Genomic DNA, 24,561 nt, shown 5'->3' with positions numbered 1-24,561 from the left:
AGCCTGAACCAGCAGACTAACTCCTTAGTCCTTTGTTAGAGTCCGTATTTCTCTCTCGACCTCTCTCTACATCCCTGTCTCTCCTTATCCTCAGCATCACTTGGTTAAAATACAAAACAGCACAAGCTCACAGAGCGTGAACAAGGTAACAGTACATCATAGTCCCAAAGGCATTCTGTGGCCAGTGTCAGTAATACATCACTTTACGAAATCCAGCAGTCTCTCCCCACAGAGTTGCCGAAACATCCAGTTACAGGAGAGAGACTTAGACAATGCTCAATACTCTCAAATCCAGCAAGAGATTTCTTTTGGAATATTAAATGTTAAAATCACATGCATAATTATAGAATATTTTAAAGTTACAAAAATAGTTTAAAAACCAATCCTGACAGTTTACCTGCAACTGCTATAAAAATTTCTATGAAATATATAAAAAACACAAAGGCTCTTTGTAAAATAAAAAAAAACAAAAACAAAAACAAAACAAGAAAGAATAGAAAAAAAGTGAAAGGATGAAGCCACTCACAGAACTGAGAAGTACTTGACGCACTGCATCGGCCAGTCCTGTCAGACACCTGCTGCTGAACGAACTCAAGAGAAGGGCTTGTACCTTACATGTTTATTAAACACATACACATAGCTGTGAGCCTGGCTGCGGGTCGGCAGCAAACACGTCTAGGACCCTTAGACCATCAAATTCAACTCTCCATCTCTGAGGGAGAAGCCTCCTGTGTCATGAACCTCAGCTACCTGGCTTGGGCAATGTGGCTGAAGATGCCCTTGGTCAAGTCCGCCCGTGGATGGCTTAGTCACTGAACCCAGGGGTCGCCAAGGAGGTGCCTGCTTTTCAAGCAGAAGCACGTGGAAGGCGGGAGGCGAGGTTCCTAACCACGGGAGCGTCCGGCGTCTCCTAGGAGGTGGGGAGGTCTCCTTCCCCATTCTGGAAAATGACGCCGTAAGCATCGTTCTTGAGGCGCTTGTAGACAAAGTGGAAGATGTGGGGCTGTGGCCGGCTGTGCAGCTCAGCCTTGATTTTTTGAGGGTAGGTGTCCTCTGCCAGCTGCTGCCACGTTTCGTCGACAAAGAGGAAGAGTCTGTACTCCTCGGGGTCCCCCACCTTGAACTTCTCGGCACAGAGCTGACATACGTCCTCGGTGGTGACGTACGGTCGCACCAGGAGCGTCTTTCCCGTGCAGCCACTGTTCACCTCTTGGAAGGCAACTCGGAGGTAATTCTGCAGGTGGGAAGAGAGAGGTGGGGGCCGGGTGAGAAGGGGGAAACGAGCAGCCATAAGTGAGCGTGATGAGACGTGAGGGCGCAGTCTAACTGGCAAGCCACTCCTCAAGCAAGGCTCCGGCTCCTCCAGATCATGTCAGGATGCGAGGCCGCCAGGTGCAAGCACAGAGGCTGAGCTAAATGTGGGCGGGGGGGAGCAACGCTATGGACTGAGTGGTTGTATTCTAATTCCTTACAAATACAAGGAGCAGGAAGTTCACTGAGCTGGTCTGACCCCTGAGTGTCCTTCATGAACTCTGGGTAAGAAATCCCTAGTGAAGAGGGTGAGCCAGATCCGATACTGGGTGGATTCCCAGCTTGAAAAGTAACACGTGGACACAAGAGCACATGTACTTGTTTTGGACGACTTTTCATGAGGCGTAAGCAGGGGCAGTAATGTTAGGTTGGACCACAGGATACTGACAATATTTGACCATTCCACCTCCCCACATGGCGACTGTATGTAGTTCAATTTAATTTAAATGGCTCTCCATGCAGTATGGGAAAAGTCAGCAGGAGGAAAATGTCGATTCTTCCAAAAGGCTTTGGAGATGGAGCTGACTGAGTGCACAGTGGTGTTGGGGGATGTGGAGGAGAGGTTTGCAGGCTGGGCGCTGTGAATAGGGCCAGGTGCATGCCATCACAAAATACAATAGGCCTCCTGTATCACAGACCCAAAGCCCCGATGAGGCAGAAAGAATCCTACCCTCATAGCAGGCTCTCTGAGAGTCTGTGACCCTGAATAACTTCTTCAGTGTCCTCTTCTTTAGTAATGGGGTTCCCAGAGAAAATGGACAACACCTAGTTAAATTTGGTTTCTCAGGCTTAAAACAGTTTCCCTTTCTAAACTTTCTCAGGAGTGAAGGGAAGTGGTGCTTGCTCTGCAGGGTCTCCATGGTTACCATGAGGGTTCACTGGGATGTTGGAAGGGCAAGCTCCATCAGCGGGAAGGACTGTGCGCTCTGCACTGGTAATGGACATGCTGGAATTAGAACCTCAGCAACACACATCCTCCCTATTACCAACCCCTCCTCTCCATCTCCACCCCGACACCTGGCCCACACACCTGCTATCCATTTACTCACTGACTCCAGAAGAGGACTTTGTGAAAGTCTACATTTTTTGCATTTGACTAGTGAAGAAACCGAGGCACAGAGAGGCCGAGCAACTTGTCCAAGGCCACACAGCTACTGAGTGGCAGGCCCAGCCTCTTCACCACTGTTGTGTGCTGCTTCTCCAGTGAGGAGACTTGTGCGTGTGTCTGCGACCCCCGGCTTAGGAGTTCCAAGTGGAGTTTTGCGTCTCTGTTTTTGTTTTTACATCCAAACTGAGTGCTAACAACTCCCCTCTTGGGTTATACTTTAAGGTGCTCCATCTCCTGGGCAAGCAGGGCCAGTGGGAAGGAGGGTGAAGAGGGAAGGGGGCCCTGTGGCCGCTGAGGATCTCCAGGTTAGAAACTCCAGATGGAGAGAGGGGGCGGGAGGAGGGGCTGGTGGCAGGTAGGGAGATGGGCGAATGAGCTTTTCTTATTTCTTCTGTCCCTCTCCTCAGAGGGTGGGCAGCCTTAGCAGTCCCCTCCTGGGACAGGCAGCCACAGTATCCCAAGGGCCTGTGTATGCAAAGCCATTTAACACATGGACAGCTCTTCAACAGCCCAGGGGAGGCCACGGTATGTGTTCTTGCTTTTTAGATGTATGCACACAGGGAGGAATTTCTGAGAACACTGCTATCGTAGAGAAGAATTTGAAGATCTTGCCTTTCCAGGAAGGGCTGACTTTGTACCACATGTACCTCTGAGCATTTTCAGAGCATTGGGAGGCAGAAAAGGCAAGGAAGGTGAATCTGAATACAGACATGGACAAATCTGTCCTGCTTAAAAGTTCACCCTGTGGCACCGAGAAACAAAACACAGTTGAGTTTTGTAATATGATTTGGAATTTGCAAAATATGATTCAAACTCATTTGCAGACTTACTCGTAACTTCATAGACAATGAGCCAATCAAGGGTGGTTGTGCTGGGTAAGGTTTTCTATTGCCCCAATCAGCTTCTCCTTTCTCAGAAACAAGCTCTTTGGGAATCTCACATGCCTAGGCACCTGCCCATCGTCATGGAAAATTCCAGATAGGGACCCTGCCAGAGCTGATGCTGCCAGTGGGGTTCTGGGATCTTCCGTTTTGGGGGGAAGGGTGGAGAAAAAGGGGAGGAGGGAAGGCATTACTTCACCTCTCCCTCCTCTCAGAGAGACCAGGTGGCCTCAGGGCCTAACCCTGCTATTTCTTCTGTCTTTTTTTTTTAATATGTTTTTATTATTTTTTAGAGAGAGAGGAAGGGAGAGGGATAGAGAGATAGAAACATCAATGATGAAAGAGAAACATCATCCATTGGCTGCCTCCTACACGCCCCCTACTGGGGATCGTGCCTGCAACCTGGGCATGTGTCCTAATGGGAATCTAACCATGACCACTTGGTTCCTGGGTCGATACTCAACCACTGAGCCATACCGGCTGGGCAAATTTTTATTTACTGATTTTAGAGAGAGAGGAAGAGAGAGAGGAAGAGAGAGGGGAGAGAGAGAGAAGGAGGGAGGAAGGGAAGGAGGGAGGGAGGGAGGGGAGGAGGGAGGGAGAGAGAAAGAGATATTTGTTGTCCCATCTATTTATGGATTCACTGGTTGCTTCTTGAAAATGCCCTGACTGGGGATCGAACCCGAAAACCTTGGCATGTTGGGACGATGCTCCAACCAACTGAGCTGCCCGGCCAGGGCTCCACTCAGTCTTCTGATGAAATAAGAAACCTGCTACCTGTGTCGGAGAGCTTCCTCCTTGATTTCCTGTCTGCTTAGGGCTCAGTATTCATGCTGAACATTCTGCTAGAAATCCCACCTTAAGTTGACTTTGTTTTCTTAAGGGCAGCAAAACTTGGGCCAAACCCACATATATATATATTTTTTTTATTATAAGCAAAACAGAGAAGTGAAACAACAAGGTCAGAGGGTGGTTTAAAATATCTCTTCCGCCGGATGATTTGACAAAAGAGGGACCTCAGGCACCCTGAGCTCTGTGTGCCCCGGGAGCCAGCTCAGCCTTGGTGGCGGGCCAAGGAAGCATGCCCTTCCCCCCGCCCCCCGCCCTTCACCATCGCTGGCCGCATACCTGAAAGTCGTCCACAGAAGGGATGGTCCGGTTGGTGGTTCTCCGTTTGTGCCACTGCCTCAGGGTGTCTCTGGTCTCGGAGCTGAGCAGTCTTGCAGCTTGCTCTTCTTGGAAATTCTTTATCAGAGACAGTGCTCCGTAGGCACTGGTCAAGTAATAGCCCCCTGGAAAGGACAGAGAGGGTGAGTCTCCAAGTTTCCTGCTTTGGTGACGAGTTAGGGGACTTGTAGATGTGCCCTGTATTTTCTTGCATGTCCCGTGGGACCACAGCAGCACACAGCCAAGAGAGCGTCCTTCGCGCCTCCATCTGTCCATTCACGCATCGTCCCCACGGATGTACTGGGTGACCCGTCCCTGCACAGGGACACCGATGGCCCTGGCCGGTGGCCCTGGTTGACAATGCCCTGTGTTCACTGGTGAGATTCCCATTCCAATGGGCGAGACATACAAAAATCTCAATTATTTAAGTGCAATTGTGAAAATGTTTTGCCAGAAAAGGTCAAGCTTTTTGTTGGCCTGAGGTAGGTGGGGAGGCATGTGTGGGTGGGGAGGTCAACTTCTATGATGCCAGAATCATTTACTTTAGCAACAGGAGTCCGCATATCTCCTGGCAATACTTTCTGGGGCTTCCTTTTTTTTTTTTTTTTTTTTTTTAGGAATTAGTATTTTCTAAATTTTAAGTAAAATATATGCTTCAAAAGGGCTGCACAATATACAAGTGTGTTCCCAATAATATGGGTTTTTCTAAAGAACTTCCTCCTGACTCCTTTCCTTACCCTTACTTGGGAACTAAGGTGACACATTTAGGAAAAAAGTAATATACAAGGAGAAGCAAGTAATGTCCCTTTTCTGCAGCATTTAGGAATGATTTCTTATGCTTGGGGAATGTTAAAAGACTACAACACCGTGAGATACACAGAAATGCGTTCATCGTTTTGTCCTCAACTATAAATTGGTGCCTCCTGGGGAACTTGCAAGCACTGTGCTCTAGAACCACTAGGAGGCACCCCAAATATTTATTAAAAATTCCCTAATTGGGTATCCCCATTGTAAAAATTATATATATGTCAGTAGAGGAACGATCCACCCTTTCCACTTGCAAAGGGTGAACAGAAAGCTACTATATTTCTCTAGGACATTTACAAGGAGTTTTCTTCACTTTAAGAAGAAACTGGCTGAAGTAAATGTCCACATGGACACTGCATTTTAAATTGAGAAACATTCTTTGTCAACATACTATTGAATCTCTACCATGAGCCCAAGTCACGTACAGAGCGGGGGCTGGATTTTTAGGAAGTAGAATCTGAGTCCCTGCTCTCCAGAAGTTTATAAATTTACTAAAATAAATGGACCTTGGTAGTTCATTCATGCAGGAACCAGAAGTTGGTTGTGGTGAAATCAGTTTTGTGCAGAAGTACCACCTTCATGGCCAAAGTCTTTAGCTGCCAATGCAAGATCCCAAAGAACGATCTCTGTTCAACAAGTGACAACAGTCAAGATGGCAACTGGTCCCCCATCTGAGAAATGAGCCCCGTGAATCACAGTGGACAGGTAACTTGAGAAAGAGAACACCTCTGTGGTTTTCAGGTCACGGATGGAGGTTTGGGGGTTAGTTTTGTTTTTTGTTAATCCTCACCAGAGATATTTTTTTCCCCATTGATTTTTAGAGAGAGTGAAAGGAATGGGGGAAAGACACACAGAGAGAAACATCAATGTGAGAGAGACACATTGATTGGTTGCCTTCCATATGCATCCCAACTGGGGCCAGGGATCGAGCCTGCAATCGAAGTATGTGCCCTTGACCGGAATAGAACCCACACCCCTTCAGTCTTCAGGCCGATGCTCTATTCACTGAGAAAAACCAGCCAGGGCTGGGAATTTTTAATGGGAGCAGCATCTAGGCCACTCTGAACAATGCACTTTCCATGCACAGATCACATGTCAGGCTTTTTGTGTAGAGTTATTTGAGTAGTTTCATGGCCCCACCAGCTGGGGTAAGTTCCCCAAGGTAGCTCCACACACTAATTCAGAACTGTGAGTAGTTGATTTTTACTAAATATTTGTTCCCAAAACAAATCAGCACATGATTGACCGTGAAATGCAGTAGTACATTTAAATGCCATAGGATTTCAGGATAAATCAATATTGACTTAAATATTCAAGAAAGAGGTGTCTTAGAACTGGGACTTGGAGGGACTGTTACAATCAAGTTTGGGGGAAAGGAATCAAATTTTAGACTCCATAGATCCAGAGACAATACAAGCATTGAACAGACCACCAAACCTCAGAGGGAAGGCAGGGGAGGGTTGGGGGTGAGGGGGCAGGGGTAAGAGATCAACCAAAGGACTTGTATGCATGCATATAAGCCTAATCAATGGACACAGACACTAGGGGATGAGGGCATGCGCTGGGGGAGTGGGAGCAGCCGGGGAGAGGCCAATGGGGAAAAAGGAAAAAAAAATTTTAGACTCCATAGCTGTGATCTGTTCAGGCCACAAGGAGAAAACTCAAAATGCTGGAAGCACAAAACTGACCACACTTTGAAACATGAGGAAGCAATTAGAGGAAGGTTTACATTTCAGCAAAACTATAACCCTACCACAAGAGCTGTGCACGTAAAAGGGCTCTCTGATGCTTTTTCCGTCAATGAAGCTCCCCGCATAAGCAGCAGAAGAGGTGTGGGCTGTACCCCTACAAACCGAAGGGCCTTGGGCTGGCCTCGAGGGCAGGGTTGGTGATGTGGCTCTCTGCTCAGCCGGCTGGGCTGCCCTGCTCTCCCCCGGAAGGCAGCCAAGAAGCCCGAGACACAGCTCTGTGGAAGCAGGCTCCAGGTGGGCATGAGCTCACAGGCTGCTCTGTATGGTCACCAGCTGGGCCCTTGTGTCTCTCTCATGCGTGATTCCCGGAGGTGAGGACAGCAACCTGCTCATCTGTCATCGACACAGTGTCCGGGGCAGTGTCTCCCCTTGGGAGAGGTGGCAGAAATTGGCTGTCTAGATCCTCGGGCCACCAGATGTAAGCATATGTTTGTCCCAAGCACACATGGTCAGCAACGGAATGGTAATTTTCTGAGTGAAACTGGCATGCTCTATCCCTAAAGTGCCAAGAATGTGACATACTTATCACTAGAATTAAACATGATCGGAGCTAAAAACAACAACAACAACAACAAACCTGGATGCACACAAAATTCCAAAAATGATGTAATATGTAATAATGATGCAAAATGTAAGCATGATGGCCTGGGTGCTTCTCTTGGTCACTGGACAAAACCACTTGTCTCCCTGCCCCCCCTCCACACCCCCCCGCTTCAAAGTCCAGGGCAGAGCAGGTAAGGAAAGCTCCAGGCAGGGCCACGGTGGCTCAGGCTGTGAATGAAAATGAGGGGCGATAAACAGGCAAGAGGGGAGAAGGATGAAAGAGGCTCATTCATATCTGTCCAGGGTGGAGGGACCGGATGGAAGGTAATAGAGTTCCCCTGAGTCAGCACTAGCCCTAGAGAGGTGGGAAGGGTGTCCGTATGGGCTCCCAGGAGGAGGACAGACCTGGTAAGAAAGGCCCACGGTAGGAAACTAAGCAACACGTTGTGGGGCTGACGATACATTTACGTTCCCTTCGGGGAAAATGCAAGTATGACGCATTCCCTGGGGAATCCTATCAGCCCCCGGACCTTTTCACTCAAGCCTGGACTAAAACTCACGGGAGAAAAGACGAAAAAAAAAAAAAAGTATAGGCAACAATTCAGAACTCAGGGGACACATGGAAACGGATGACCCGGATTCACAATGCACAGGCCCTGATTGGTTGGTTCTCCTTTAAAAAGACAAGCCCACAGAAGAGCCCCAGTTATTTCTGTTTTTCATCCAACTTATTTCCATGGCAAAATACCTAACTAGTGTGTAAGGAGAAGGCACTTCTGCTAAGACACGTTGGTGTCAGGCAGGCACAGGAAGAAAAATGAACTGCCAAGATAAATCAAAAGCGAACTGCCCAGATTTAAACTCCACTGTCTTTTTATTTTAACCAAGAGCAGACACTATTTTTTTAAATAAAAAAGAAAATCAATGCTGTTTTCTTCTTGAACACCAACTCTTTAAAAAATGATGAAGACCAAGTAACAGCAGGACATTCTCCTGACAGTGGAAATAGTCTCTAACAAATGTTTACGATTTCCTCTTGAAAGTGAAGAAACTATTTCTTTTTTCAAAATACCATTTATTCTATTGAACAACATTTTTTTTTTATTGCAATCAACCAATCTTGGTGAAGTGTAATTATGGCAGGGTTACATTTTTGTGTGTTTTTCCGATGTTTCCAAATTTTCTACAATGACTGTGTATTACTTTTGCTGTTAGAAAAAAAGTCAGCACATTCTTTTAAAAAAGACGAAGACTTAATCCTTAGGATTTCTAAAAAGCTCCCACATAAGTGCTTAATAGGTACAGGGTTTTATTTGTGGGGGAGGGTATATATATCTTTAAAAATTGCTTAATCCTCACCCGAAGATATGTTTTACTGATTTTTAGAGAGACAAGAAGGGAGAGAGAGAAACAGCGATTGGTTGCTTCCCATAACCAATCGAACTTGAAACCTTTTTGTGTATAGGATGATGCTCCGGCCAACTGAGCCATACGGCCAGGGCTATTTTGGGGTACGTTTTGCGGGCTAGAAAAAAGTGGGGGATTACACAATATGTGAGTGTACTACACGCCACCAAATAATTCACTTTAAAAGAGCTGATTTTGTTACGTGAACTTCATCTCAACAACAAGGACAAAAGCCCCGCTCAGCACCCAGTTCCTCCCACCTTCCCGAACGTACGCTACCTTCTCCGTGCAACAGCGAAGGGTCTAAGAGCTCCATCATGTACTCGATTTCCGTGTCCAGCTCCAGCATGTCGCACTGAGCGATGACATAGGTCAGGACTGGTAGGAAGTCGTCGGCGCCATACATCCTCCCTGGGAGTAGGAGGAAAGGGGAAGACAGTAATATTTTTACCAGCATTTCATGCTTTCGTCTCCTGCTTGCTGCTTTTATTAGACAGTGGGGAGTCATCCTGGGGCAATGTGCTATTCACAGGCAGGGGTGGGCGTTTCTGGAATCCGGTGTCGCCCACACCCCTCCCGGCTGCACATGTCCCAGACCAGCCCCAACTCACAGCTTCAGCGTGAGCATCTAGGAGTCAATGAACAGGGGGAAGGTGTTCTTCCTCCCCACCACTGGGAGTTACAGCGACGCAATAGGACCCAGTAACCTCAAACCGTCTACCTTGCAGCAAGTAACGTCACAAGCCAGCTTACAGAGTATCTGCTTATGATGTCACCCCTCTGTGTCCTGTTTCCTACTGCTTCCTGTGCAAGTCAATCCCAAACACCGTGACAGGAGCACACTCAAACCAGGAACAGAGGTAGCTCTCTGCTCCACGGGAACACACGGTTGATTCACTTAAACGTGCGAGTCCAGCCTGTGTTGCATAGATCCACACGACTAATAAATGGCAGAAAAATCTTAGTCCTTATTGCTATTTTTCATGACTGTGGTGATTCTCAGTGAGGGGTGGGAATGGGGATGGGGTGTGACTTTGCCCCCAGGGGAAACTGGCTTTATCTAGAGCAGTGGTTCTCAACCTTCCTAATGACTCGACCCTTTAATACAGTTCCTCATGTTGTGGTGACCCCCCAACCATAAAATTATTTTCGTTGCTACTTCATAACTGTAATTTTGCAACTGTTATGAATGGTCATGTAAATATCTGATATGCAGGATGCATTTTCATTGTAACAAATTGAACATAATTAAAGCATAGTGATTAATCACAAAAACAATATGTAATTATATATGTGTTTTCCGATGGTCTTAGGCGACCCCTGTGAAAGGGTCATTCAACCCCCAAAGGGGTCACGACCCACAGGTTGAGAACCGCTGGTCTAGAGGCATTTTTAGTGTTGGGGCTGGGGGGTGGGGGTGCACATGGCATCTGGCGGTAAACTTACAGGAAACAGCCCCCACGACAAAGAGTTATCTGGTGAGGATGATATCAGGGCTGAGGTTGAGAAACTGCTTCAGAAGAACATAACCCTGTGCAGGTATTTTCTGGGATCTTTCAGACATGATTTCATGAGCTACACAAATATACTTTCTGTACATCAAATATGCTGGCGAAATTAAGAGGTGACGTCCATCTACTACCATGGCTAGCCCAAGAGCTCAGGCATTAACGTGTTTCCTCAACAATCTGAATGCACGCGCATTTCCATGGTAACACACACAAGGCGTGGTTAGCAGGGCCTGTGTTTGCTCTCTGTCTTTCTCCAAGAAGCAATTTCACTTAAATCAGTGGTTCTCCACCTTGGCTGCACGTTAGAATCACCTGGGAATCTTTTTAAAATCCTGATTTCTGGGCCTCATCCTCCGGAAATTCTGTTTCTTTGTTATGGGGTGGAGCCACAACATGAGTAACAAAGAAACAGAATTTCCGGAGGATGAGGCCCAGAAATCAGGATTTTAAAAAGATTCCCAGGTGATTCTAATGTGCAGCCAAGGTGGAGAACCACTGACTTAGAGGAAAAGGTGGTAGTCACCCACGGAATTACAACAGGCTCCCTGAAGACCTAGAACAATGTAGGGCTCGATCTCTGCGTATGAGTCACAGTTATGATCTACAAGAGGCAGCACGGGGAGTCCCAGGGCTTCCTTCCCATTGGAAAGAGTTAAAATAGGAATTCCAAGGACATTGCTTTAGCTTGTGGCAAAGAAGGGAGAGCCAATGAAGTGGCTGTAATGAAACTGCATCATTACTGGATGCTCTGTGTTTCTGACACAGGCTGTAGATCACTTACCACAAACCCTCACTGGCCAAAATGTAGTTGTGATCATCGCTAATATTTCCATTGCTCTCGGGGCTACGCAGGCCTGGTCCCATCTAACACCCACCTTATGAAGGAAAGGGTCACAGCCAACAACAGGTGCAGACGCTGCCCCTTAGAAGGCCAAGCAAGGCGGCCAAAGTCCCCCAGTGAATGAACTCATTTGCAAAGCTAGGATTTAAACTGGGACTCCAGAGACTGCACATGTATTCGCTACTCTACACTAAATCTTTAAAAAACTGGCATCGCAAACACCTTATTGCCCTCATTCGGTTACGCTTTTGGTGCTATTCATCCGTTGCATGCATGTGACTAATTTGCCAGACCCTAGAGTGATGCTTGTATTTTTCTGAGCCACTTGGTGAGAATCACGAGATTGCAAGAGAAACGGGGAATCAGAAAGCTCGGGTCACCTGCCCTGGCCTGGTGGGAAGCGGCGGCCTCACCTGAGTTGCTCTCCATGACAGTGTAAATAAGCTTGCAGACCCTCAGCAGCAGCATGACTTTCTTTTCCGGTGAATACATCTTCTGCATCGTCATGAACTTGACTTTGATTTTCTCCACGTCCACGAAATCGGGGGTCGGGGCGAAGACGCCCAGCTCCTGGGGGTTCCTCTGCCGCACGAGCTGCAGGTTCTCCTTGAGCTGTTTCCACGAGCCGTCGGCCATGTGGAAGTCCTTCAGCATGGCCTCCACGTGCCCCTTCAGCGGCTTCAAGATGCACTTGTGCATGGCCTTTTCCAACACCACATCTGCCAAAGAAAGCGCAGCTACTGTGACCATGGGCTGCCTGGGGACGGACACCTGCAGCTCTATGCAGCGGATAGAAGGCAGGCAGGGTGTAACCTCACACCCATGCCACCCACACAACTCAGCAGCAGTACTTCACTCCCCCTTTCTTCCGCAAAGCCAGGAAGGAAAAAACCTTCTCGGTTTCTCTTGCAAACGATCAATGCAATGAACTATATTTGTTTTAACTACTTTTCTGCCCCCTCCCCCCATAAGCACAGGCAAATATTTTAGAACATTCTTTTGACCCAGTTCTTCCATGGGTCACGGTATTGGCAGGTAAGCAAGTATTATTTTGATGGAGGGATTTTCTAATAGCAAGGGTTCAAGATCCCTTAAGATGTTTTCTGAGGAAAAAAATTCAACTAAATACACATGTTATCTTAGATTGGATTCTGGACTAAAAAAATAATAATTCTTTACTTCATTTCTTATAAAGGATGTTAGTGGGACATTAGATTTGAATCAAGTCTGCAGATCAGGTAACAGTGTTAACACTGAAGCAGTGTTAATTTTACTGTCATTTTTAACAGAATGTTTCTGCTTTTAGGGAATACACACGTAGAGTAAGGACACAATGTCTGAACTATCTCTCAAATGGTCCAGAAAAATGAAGAGAGAGACAGAGAGAGAACAGAGAGAGGAAGGAGAATGTTTCGAATGTGACAAGGCGCTAATATTCTGGGAATCTGGGCAAAGAGAAGACATGATTTCTTAGTACATTTTTGCAACTTTTCTGTAAGTCTTCAATGATTTCAAAATAAAAAGTAAAAGGCTTTGGGGTGTGTTTTTGTTTCGAGTTAGGAAACACCTTTAGGTGGGAGGCATGTTTTCTCTCTCTTCCTTTGAACGGTCGTCCAATGGAGTAGCCTTCTTGGCCGACAGCAAAATGACCCGGACCACAGATCTGGGGATCAGACTGAAGATGATTTCTACAATAATAAGCTCTCTGCTCTTTCAACATCAGCCTTCCAATCTCAAATGTTTGCTTATTCCATCAAAACTACCTGGGTAGCAATCACACCTAACACCTGACACTTCAGTGTGATTTCTTTTGGGGGCACATGGATCCGTTTATTTATATGACTGGGGATGGTTGAGTTATCTCTCTGGCCTTTGGAATTCCTGACACTGGATTAGATCACATTGAATCCAAATTATCACCTATTATTATTAGGAGGCCAAGGACAAGGAAATCTAAGGCAGACACATAAACACTGAAAACAATTTCCCATAACCTAATTAAAGGATGCCTGTAGTTGATGCTGACCCCGCAGTAATCAGCTTCCCCAGCCCAAGTTTTTCTCTGTTCCACTCCCATATCCAACTCAGGAGATCGGTTTGTTTAAACAAAGAGCTTTATTTAACTAGAGAGATTCAGGTTGAAGCAGAAGAAGTTATAAAGTAAGAAGAAAAATCACATTTTTACTTGACTTTTGGCATTAAAACAGATTACTTGGTCTCCATTGGTTATGTTGTGTTAGTAATCTTGTGCAACTTCATAGCATCTTTGACTTTACTTTTTTTTATTACGATGAAAAGTCAGTAATAGCAATTAATGCTGAGCCCTCAGTTGGGCGAGGCTCAAAGTGCTTCATTTCATTATGTCATCTAATTCTTACAACTCTATTACTTTAAAAAATATATTTATTTATTGATTTCAGAGAGGAAGGGAGAGGAAGAGAGAGATAAAAACATCAATGATGAGAGAGAATCATTGATTGGCTCCCTCCTGTATACTTGCCCGCAACCAAGGTACATGCCCTTAACTGGAATCGAACCTGGGACCCTTCAGTCCGCAGGCCGAAGCTCTATCCACTGAGCCAAACTGGTTAGGGCTGCACACCTATTTTAAACAACCAATCCTATTGCTTTTCAAAGTAAATAATCTCTTAATTCTAAAGTTCTTGATGAATATTCACCAGTTTATTCCTCTCTATCCAAAGGTTCCAAAAGCTACATTCGTGATTATAAGTGACTCTGTTAGAATGAGGTCACCCAAGGGGGAGGGAAGTCATGTCAACCATTAACTAGGACTGTACATGAATGTTGATAGCAGCATCATTTCTAATAGCCAAAACCTGGAAACGACCCACAGGCCCATCCCAACGGAACAGATACAAGGATACATTTGTACAGTGGGACTCGGACAATGGAAGATTCATTCATGAAAAACAGGACACTGCTGCTCCAGATGCAACCGGATGACCCTCGCAGACATAATGCTGCATAGAAGGAGCAGACTTAAGAGGATCTCCTTTAGCATTTCTTTTATATAAAGTTCAAAAATAGGCAAAAGGAATCAATGAGGACAGAGGCAGGATGGCAGTTACCCTGAGGAATAAGTGGGCTGTGGGGAGACCCTTCCAGGGGGTGAAGGTGCTCTGTATCTGGATCTGGGTGGTGGCTACATATGTGCACACGTCAAAATTGGTCCAGCTGAGCACTTAAGATATGCACACTCTATGGATGTAAGTTGAACTTCAGTAACGACGTACACATCAAACAAACAGAAACAGCTGGAGACCAGCCTGGGATTTTCTCCTTGAGCCCCAAGGGCAACTGCAAATATCATAGTGAGCCAGGTCATGTCTGGGTCAGACCATTAACACAAACTGTCTCCAGAAGGTGCTGTGCTGTTCCTGGAGGAGATGGGCCACAAGCTCAGTCCCAGCCAGCTGAGCAGGTAGGTCCCTTAGGCGGCATCTGAGCCGTAAACTCCACCCTTACCCATGGATGGGGCTGTGGAAATCTGTAAGGAGGGTTGAAACCTAGGACCCATGGCCAAGTGCCTATTGTTTTGAAACTCAGAATGAAAAACGAATTTCCCAGTGTTAGATTTTTCTTTTAGTCCAGTTTTAAAGGCCATTATTTAGAAACTAGAGGCCTGATGCATGAAAATCGTGCAAGAGTAGCACACACAACCTCCCCTCCCCGCCCCCCCCCGCTGCTAGCACCGGCTTCCCTCTGGCACCCAGGACCTGGGCTTCCCTCCATGCCCCAACTTTGTCTGGAAGGTCATTGGTCTAATTAGCATATTATGCTTTTATTATTATAGATAAGATTGCTCTCTTTGCATTGTTATTCAGGACTTTACTCCCAACCCCCACCCCAAATCCTTATATATCTATGGAATATTAAAGTCCAAGGGACCTGGTACCCAGCTGGTTTTCTCTAATAAGAAAAACAGGTACTGTTTAGGAAGGATCAGGGGAAAGTGATTTGAGTAAACAAAAGGAACAAAAAAACTTTCAGAATGAGGACTAGCTCAGAGAAAACAAACAAGCACCCGGAAGGAAGGGTCATATTTCTCGTAAATTATAGTCTGTGTCCCCAGTGCTCATCTGTAAGGGGAATGGTACAGAGCATGGCAGTTCCTTGAATGCTCCTCACCTTAGTGAGACTTGTTGTGGTTATTTATAAGAAGGTTTGTGTGTCTCCCTCCCGTGCTATGAGTGATCACTCCCCTATTAGGAAGGGAAGACAGATGCCTTCGCCCTGTTGCTTCACTCTGACCGACAGCATGGGTTCCAGAGGCCAGACATCAGAAGGGAATCATCACAAGACTGGGCGATGCTTGCCCAATGCTGTCTAGGGGGAAGTGAGAGTCCGAGAGGTGAAGGTGAAGTCCGGAGAAAATGTGTGTCTTAGAAAGCATGAGGCCTGGCAGCCAGCCCAACTCTCCCTTTCTGAGTAGCCTTGGCCAGGTCACTTCACTTCTCTCACTGTCATTGCCTCGAACTTCGGAACTGCCAGAGGCATCATCGCTCACAGAAGGCAAGACAGAACTAGCTGTCTGCACCTGGTTGGTTCCTAACACAAAACAAAATAAATATTCTCCAGGGGATTCTAACAGAACCCACAGTCTAAACAACGTATCATTCAAAAATGTACAGACTACAACCTAAGGTTATGTGACAAAGATATCACCTCTTGGTTGATGAGGGTTCTAGAATTCTGATAATTTTCAAAAGTAAAGCAGTACAAATAGCAGCGCATGACAAGAGATGGGCCTTTTTCGTAGGAAACTCAAACGTTTATATTGCTAACATTTATTGGGCATCTATTTGTGCCGTTCCTATCGGAGGGGGCCCAGATATATGGCCTCACTACGTGCGAACCTTCACTTAGCGCTCTGAAGTCGGAACGAGTGCCATCCCCACGATGCACAGGGGCGGGAGGCGTGGAAGTCAGATGACTTCCTGGATGGTGGAATGAAATGCAAGCCTGGTTGTTCCTGCTGCAAACAAGTCAGGAGATGGCATGATGGGCCTCCCTCTGTACAAGGGCAAAATGAGTTGATTTTCCTTTATGTGCTCAAGTACTTTGCTTTGGCTGTATAATTGGATTAAGGATGAGACCTGAACACTAGGTGACGCTCAGTGAGTTCCAAGCACTGTTATATACTTCCCACCCCTTCAACTGAGATGAGTACATCATCCTTCTTTGTCTCAGCTTGCGTTTTCTCAGAAGCGGACCCTAAGACAAGGACTTGCGTATGAGAAGTTCACTTGGGAGGCGAGCCCAGGAAGCACTAGCAGTGGACTGTGGAAGTGAGACATGAGGGAAGGCAGCTGTAGTGTTTTACTAACCCAGTCATCACTGGGGCAGCTGGAGCTCAGCTCTGCTAAGAAGTCCAAGACATGGTGTAGAGCAGTGGTCGCCAACCTTTTGGACCTCACGGACCACCAGTGGTCCGCGGGCCACCGGTTGGCGACCGCTGGTGTAGAGCACGCCTCAGTGCTGTCCCACCGGAGGAGAGGCGGCTGCGGCATTGATACACCTGCTCCCTTCAGACCCTGTGGGAGGGCTGCTCCCGATGCTGCACTTCTATCCATCCTGGACAAGGGTCCTGGTGGCACGAGAACACGTCAGGTAAAATTTCACACGTACTGACAGATGGAAGCCTAACAGGTGAGTGTCAGTGGGGCAAGCACAATGATGTCTATGACATTGTGTTACATGTGAGGAAACTGAGGCGCAGATATGTGAAGACATGACCAGGTACACATAGCTCAGCAGCAGCAGAGCTGGGACTTCCAACCCAGCTGTGTGAACCTCCACACACTCCTGCCTCTCAGCCCAGAAACTGATCCTTCCCATCTCAGTGCAGCTGGGATGTGACACCCAGGCAGCCACAACAGCACTTTGATGACCTCCTGTCCAAACTACTCATAAAGCACACCACCGGGTGTCCCAGTGGCCTCGGGTCAGATGTGAGTCCAAAGGAGAAGTTTCCTACCTGGCGACCTTAGAGTTCAAAGAAGATGACCTTTCCAGGTCTCAGATTCCTCATCTGTGAAATGGGTCCACTCAGAGGTTCCCAGTTGGACTGTTGGGAGGGCTGGGTGAGAGCTCACACAATGAGCACCTCGTATGCACCGGACACCTAGTGAGTGGGCAGAAACCATTGATTCCCCGTGTTCTGCTGAATGTGTGGTATATGCCTTTGAAAAGGGACACCAGGTTTAATGGTTCAGGCCCGTTTTGTTTTGGGGGTTTTTCGGTGTTAACTGTGGTTTGCTTGGTTTGAAATGGGAACTGAAAGTGCTTTGAAAAATTAATTGAAAAGCCACCTAGTTTCCTGTACATCTTTCTCTCTCTCATGTCTTCTTACTCGTCCTCAGCCCCTCGCATCCATAGGTACAAAGACAGAAGATCTGATGTCTGGCCCTCTGGGTTTTTCTGCCCTGAAACTCGCAGTGTTTTGTCACAGCCTCATTCTGTCCCTAACTCAAGTGAGCCAAACATCCTGGGCAGCTGTGTATCTTCAAAGTGCTGGGCACAGAGAGCCCCAGCCCCATTTCAGATGAGAAAGTGTGTGGGGTAAAGGGCGGGTTTGGTTCACCACTAACTGTTTTGCTCTACTAACTGGGAAGGCTCCGGTCACGCTGCTGTCCCTGCTATATGTTGCCACTCCAGGCCCCTGGCATCCTGGCTGGTCACACTGGTCTGCGGGTGTTTACGGCCAGCGTCTGATTTGAGTGGTTGGTATCTGCGCTAGAGAGTGATAAAGAGTTCCACTGGTGTGAGCTTTCTAAAATGCTCTCCACTTCCTTAAAGACTCAGACATTTCCTGGGGATGGGCCCTGGCTTTCTTCCCCCACAAATAGCCCGTGTTCTTCCCGAACCAACAGAATTGCAGCCCTCTGTGCCTCTGCACCTTTCCACATGCTGATCCCTGTGTCTGGTGGGCCCCTTGCCTTTCCCGGCGTGATTTCCACGAGGCCTTGCTTTTCTGCACCCTCCTCGTGCTCTTCCCCCCTCCTGTGAACTCAGCATTCTTCCTTGCCTTTGCCATGACATAGACTTCTAGAGAACTAGACTTCTCTCCTCAAAGGAAGGCCCTCTGAACACCAGACTTGGAGGTTGTGATGTGAGCCACCTGCAGTCCCTAGTCCAGTGATGGCAAACCTATGACACGCGTGTCAGAGGTGACATGCGAACTAATTTTTTTTGGTTGATTTTTCTTTGTTGAATGGCATTTAAATATACAAACTAAATATCAAAAATGTAAGTCTTTGTTTTACTATGGTTGCAAATAGCAAAAAATTTCTATATGTGACACGGCACCAGAGTTAAGTTAGGGTTTTTCAAAATGCTGACACGCCAAGCTCAAAAGGTTCGTCATCACTGTGGCCTAGTCCAAGGACCAGCCATAGCATGTGCTCCAAAAGTGACTGCTGGATTGAACTACAAACCCTGCCTTTGGGAGGCTACTTGGAAACTGTTTCTTCTCCTTACCCCTGTGAATTCAGCAGGTGTGACTCTGGTGATGCAGCTATGGCCCAGGTGTTGTGGGGCAGCCGGCCCCAGTCCTGCAGAGCCCTGTCCGCCTGCAGGGGTGCCCGGTACCTGGCTTTGCTTTGAGTACTGTCAGCAATGCATTCTTTGGCCCATTAATAATAAATGATAAAGATCCCACCAGCCTAGCAGAGATGGTGCCAAAATAAAATGACAAGTACTAAGTGGTGATTTGCTTGCATTATTGTTTGTGTTGGTGGGCTGCAAGGAAGGGCATTATGAAAAACACGCAAAAGAGAGACAGACTCATAGATAGAGAGCAGGCTGACAGCTGGGGTGGGGGGAGGGTGGGGAGATTGGGGTGGTGGAGAGATTGAGCAAAAAAGGAGAAAATAGGGGAAAAACGCATGGACATGGACAACAGTGTGGTAATTTTCGGGGGGCGGGGCTGGGGGATGTGAAGGAGGGCATAGGGAGAATAAACAGTGATGGACAGAGGCTTGACTTGGGATGGTGAACACGCAACACAGTGTGCACACGTGTGTGTGGAGTTGTGTGCCAGAGACCTGTATAGTTTTGTTAACCAGTGTCATCCCAATAAATTCAACAAAAGGGGGAGGGGGAGAAAAACGAAAACAAACAATAAACAACCCAATGGGAGGAGGGAAGTATAGGCTATATTCATGTAATATTTTATGTACGAAACCCATCAGATTAATTTCAGTATCTTCTAGTAAAAGGCCAGTAAAAGCAAAGGCAGGAGAGAAGAGACCAAGTCTCCTTACAGAAAAATTCCAAATAATTTATGTCAATCCCCTGGCCTCAGGAATTGGAGCTCAGTTCTATCCTTATCCCTGGAGTGTGGGCAGGACTTAGTTGTTTGCTTCTGAAGAGCAGAGTGTGGACACAGAGGGCATTAATTTTACAGAGCAGAAACCTGACAGACTCCACCATGGGCTGGTGATCCAGAGTAACAACACCCACAGTGTGTCCTTCCTCCTCATACAACAGATGAGAAAGGCAGTGGAGCTCCCACCTGAGATACAGGAGAGCCGGCCACAAGAGCCGATTTCAGTCTCAGGTGCATGCTGGCTTGAGCTCGCTAAGTCTATAAAAATGAGGATAATAAGTGGGGCCTCTCAAGGCCTTAAGGAGATTTAAGTGGATTCCATGCATAAAAGTGCTTCGAATGCCACCAGGAATCACACATGGGTGAGGGGATTATGGGGGCTTTTACTTGGTTCTATTACAAACATACTATGCATGTAATACATACTCTTTAACTGGACAGGAGGTGGGCTGTGAATGTTGGCTTCTGGAAGAAGCCTCTGGCTAGCACAATTAGCGAGAACCTGAGGCGAGAGGGCAGGGGCTGTGCCTACAGGACTTGGTCCCTGTTGACAGGCTGGAGGAGTGAGACAAGGCGATGGGTGAGCCGCCTGGACAGTGAGGACTCCTCCATGCGGTGCTCCCCTCACCAAGACAGCCAATCCAAGCTGTCCTTTTGGCCGGAGTAGAGTACTTCCAAGCCTGAAAGACGTCATGCTTCCACTTCAATCAACGCAGCATTTCAAGTGGCTCGTGCTCTCAATTCCTATGTCAATTCCAGGTAATGGTGGCGTTTCCTGCCACCATAAGCACCAGGAGGTGCTCATCTCTCTTGAGATGGAAGCTTCTATAGTCAGAAAACACTTGCGCACAGATATCTCCATGTGCCTTATTTTGTGATGCCACACCCAATTTCCACCTAGTTGGCAAGAGCTCTCTGAGTTACTGGGCTAACAGTTCCCTTGTAGAGAGTACCATGGAATCAGGGGCTCCTGGGCAGAGACTCTTAACTCCAGGTTTACGAACCACCTTCTTTTAGTTGTGATAATACAATTAACCCAATTTTGATGCCCTAAAGTAGAAATTATATAACAAACTAGAGGCCCGGTGCACAAAATTTGTCACGGGTAGGGTCCCTAGGTCTGGCCAGCGATCAGGACCGATTGGGGCCTTCAGGCTGCCAGCTGGAGCCTCCTTCCCCAGCTGCTGGCTGGGGCCTCCCTTCATTCCTCACTGCCCCCTGGTGGTCAGTGCACATCATAGCAAGTGATAGAACTCATGGTCTACTGGTCGAACTCCAGCAGGGACACTTTGCATATTAGCCTTATATAGATGATGCCCCACAAGAAAGAGAGGTGGTCTTCTTGCTGTGGTCCTCTATTTATTTCAGCTAATTTTCAAAAATAATATAGGCATTCTTTTTATAAGCTGCAAGGCCAATCTTTCTCCTTTCTCTCTACCCCTTGTTAACTGTGTAAGGATGTTCAGTTCTTCCTGGCAATATGGTCACATGGATTAGATTAGAAGTCAGATCCGAGGTTTTAATTGCAACTTGGCATTAATATGCCTCTCTGGCTGCATCTCTCAGAATGATTATTTATCTAAAATAGGACAGGTAACTCAAGGGCTTAAATCCAACTGTGGATTAAAAATTAAAAACAAGTCACACTAGATATTAAAGCTTGAGCTAGACTTACATACACATTTTTAAAAAGTGATCTGGAGCAAAATTGTTGTAATTGTTTAACTCCTAAGAGATTTCTTCAAACCCCCTTTCTAATTCATTCTATGGTCTCTGGTGTCTAACCACATTTTAGTATTTCTCTATTAATAAAAACATATGTAGCCTTTGCAGGGGTGGGGTGGGGGTGGGGAGGGTCAATGAGGAAAAAGGGGGACATCTGTAAGACTTTCAACAATAAAGTTTTAAACATTTTTAATTTTTTTCTAAATTTAAAAAAAAGGCTTAATAAAAAACAACATTTGTATATGTAAATTGACACTCTTTTTGAAATAGAAGGGAATTCAATTTAAGAATACTTTTCTTCACCCTAACCGGGTTTGGCTCAGTGGATAAAGCGTCGGCCTGCGGACTGAAGGGTCCCAGGTTTGATTCCAGTCAAGGGCATGTACTTTGGTTGCGGGCACATCCCCAGTAGGGGGTGTGCAGGAGGCAGCTGATCGATGCTTCTATCTCATTGATGTTTCTAACTCTCTATCCCTCTCCCTTCCTCTCTGTAAAAAAAATCAATAAAATATATGTATTTTTAAAAAAAAGAATACTTTTCAAATAATTACACATTTTAGTATACAGCAATTAAAGAAAAAATAGCATTGTCTTTTTTTATTATTGTCTTTTATGAATACAAACAGTTGGCTTTTTTGTATTGTTGATAGTCTGTGGTGGGCAGTTTGAGTGAAATAGAAAATCTGGGATTAGTAAAACTTTTGGAGTTGCAGAAATTTTGTTTTTCTTGAAATAAGACTTGAAAACAGAGGGATTTCCCAAGATTAGCATCAAATAAGAAATAAAAAGTTATTTTGCTTGAATAAAATAAAAACACTAACCACAAAAATGCAACTAGTTTTGCAAAGTGGAGATTTTACCACCAGAAATTTTGGTTTCCCATTGGTTGAAAAAGGGTGGTATGATGTAAACACTCACCAATGCGAAACACATGTTGGGGTAAGGAGGAATGTCAAACCCTGTCTGTAGTTCCCTGGGCGGGACACAGCAATAATGCGTATACCTCACTCTGTTGATGAAGTTACTGATCCCAGGGCTGTTGAGTAGGACCCGAAACTGTGTGCACTTTTTGTTAAAGCATCTGTTTGTCCTTCCATGTACCACTTTGGAGAGGGAGGAGTGAGTGGAGTGGATAACTGTTCACAGGGAAACATAAAACAGGGTGTGGCATACATAGGTTTACAGCTGTTTGTATTATTATCAGTTAGTAAAAAATAATACAAGAATAAACTCTGTATTTTGCATACTCACAACTGTAACTGTAAACCTACTTTGCCCCACCCTGTATATGGCCCTGGAATGAACAGAGAATTGGCTCACCTGGGAACTCACATCTTACCCTCATTGGCTTCATTCTCCAACCAGAAGAGTGAAGCTGATGTCAACCAACTTATATTTATTCAAGAACCTCTAAATAGCAGGGCTTTGGGGTGGAAGTGCTTTAAAGAATCAGCCAAAGAAATTGCAAATTCTCCATGACACAACCATGTAGAATGGCAGGTATTTGTTTGTTTGTTTGTGTCTTATCTCAATGGAACTTGCCAGGGGATTTTATTTTCTTCTTTATACTTCTCTGTATTTCACAATTAATTTTAAGATATGCATTTACTTTTTAAGTAAGCAAAAGCTAGTTCAAAATAAGTTCTTTTTATGAAACTACATTTTAAACTGAATCTTGGCTGAAATGATTCTCGGTCATGTTTTCTCTTTTTTTTGTTTACTGAATTTATTGGGGTGACACTGGTTAATAAAATTATATAGGTTTCAGGTGCACAATTCTATAATGCATCATCTGTATATTGTATTGTGTGTTCACCATCCCAAGTCTCCTTCCATTACCATTTACCCCCCTTTTCACTCTTCTACCTCTCCCCCACCACACTTTCTCTCTAGTAATCACAATACTATTGTCTGTGTCTATGAGGTGCTATTTTTTGCTTACTCCCCTCACCTTTTTCACCCAGCTCCCCGACCTCCTTCTGACAGCTGTTAGTCTGTTATCTATGCCTGAGTCTGTTTCTATTTTGTTAGTTTATTCTGTTTATTAGATTCCACATATAAGTGAAATCATATGTTACTTGTCTTTCTCCGATTGGCTTATTTTACTTAGCATAATACTCTCCAGGTCCATCTATGCAGTTGCAAAGGGTAAAATTTCCTTCTCTTTTATTGCCAAGTAGTATTCCATTGTGTAAATGTGCCAGCTTTTGTATCCACTCATGTACTGATGGACACTTGGGCTGCTTTCAAATCTTGGCTATTGTAAATAACGCTGCAATAAACATAGGGGTCAATATATTCCTTCAAATTAGTGTTTTGGGTTTCTTCAGGTATATTTGCTGGGTCATAAGGCAGTTCCATTTTTAATTTTTGAGGTAACTCCATACTGCTTTCCACAGTGGCTGCACCAATCCGCATTCCCAACAGTGCATGAGTGTTCCTCTTTCTCCACATCCTCACCAACACTTGTTGTTTGTTAGCATTTTTTTTTTTTCATTTTGGAGATTGACTATCATTTTGTACTCACCTAGAAAGTGCTGACCTAAACGGTTATAATAGGAACATATGGGTAAAGTGGCAATGGGTAAGAGATACTTAGTTTTTTTCCACTGGGTTTTCTCTTTGTAATTGAAGAACCACTCTCTGAAGAAGAGAGATTAGCACTATCTCCATAAACTAAATGCATACACAATTGCATTCATATGGTCATTTTTCACATATGAATGATGACTCTAATTCTACGTGGGTAGCGAAATGCCTCCTTCAATGTCCTTAATTTCAGGATGGAAATTCTTAAATTCAGGCTTTAAATTTAAATTCCCACTTCCTAGTTCAAAACTATCTCCTTCACAAATTGCGGGAGAAAAGGACAGGACCAGATTTTCCAGAAGTAGAGAACTCTAACTGGCATTCTTCTTTTTTTTCAATCCTCATCAAGGATATGTTTTACTGATTTCAGAGAGAGGTCAAGGGGGGCGGGGGTGGGGGGAGAGAGAGAGAGAGAGAGAGAGAGAGAGAGAAGAAACATTGATCGACTGCCTCCTTCCTGCATGTGCCCCTAACAGGAATTGAACCACTAGCCAAGGTATGTGCCCTGTCCAGAAATTGAAACATTCTGTGCAACCTTCCTGTGCACGGAATGACACTCTGAGTCATACC

At 45.7% G+C, this 24,561-nt stretch overlaps 1 protein-coding gene across 3 annotated transcripts in view; it reads right to left on the bottom strand.

The window, feature by feature from the left end:
- Nucleotides 1–604: 604 nt before the first annotated feature.
- Nucleotides 605–24,561, bottom strand: part of RIN2 (Ras and Rab interactor 2) — a 185,544-nt gene continuing 161,587 nt past the window's right edge. For all 3 annotated transcript variants that reach the window (XM_015572033.1, XM_006776147.2, XM_006776146.2), the window contains 4 exons: nucleotides 11,741–12,046; nucleotides 9,255–9,386; nucleotides 4,429–4,592; nucleotides 605–1,234 (listed from right to left, as the gene is read on the bottom strand). In XM_015572033.1, coding sequence (XP_015427519.1) covers nucleotides 911–1,234; nucleotides 4,429–4,592; nucleotides 9,255–9,386; nucleotides 11,741–12,046 — 926 coding nt within the window. In that variant the 3' untranslated portion in view covers nucleotides 605–910. The remainder of the gene's footprint in view (nucleotides 1,235–4,428; nucleotides 4,593–9,254; nucleotides 9,387–11,740; nucleotides 12,047–24,561) is intronic.

The sequence above is a fragment of the Myotis davidii genome, unplaced genomic scaffold, assembly GCF_000327345.1.
Source record: "Myotis davidii unplaced genomic scaffold, ASM32734v1 scaffold608, whole genome shotgun sequence".
NCBI classification, from domain to species: Eukaryota; Metazoa; Chordata; class Mammalia; order Chiroptera; family Vespertilionidae; genus Myotis; species Myotis davidii.
This window is presented reverse-complemented; position numbering and strand designations above follow the sequence as displayed.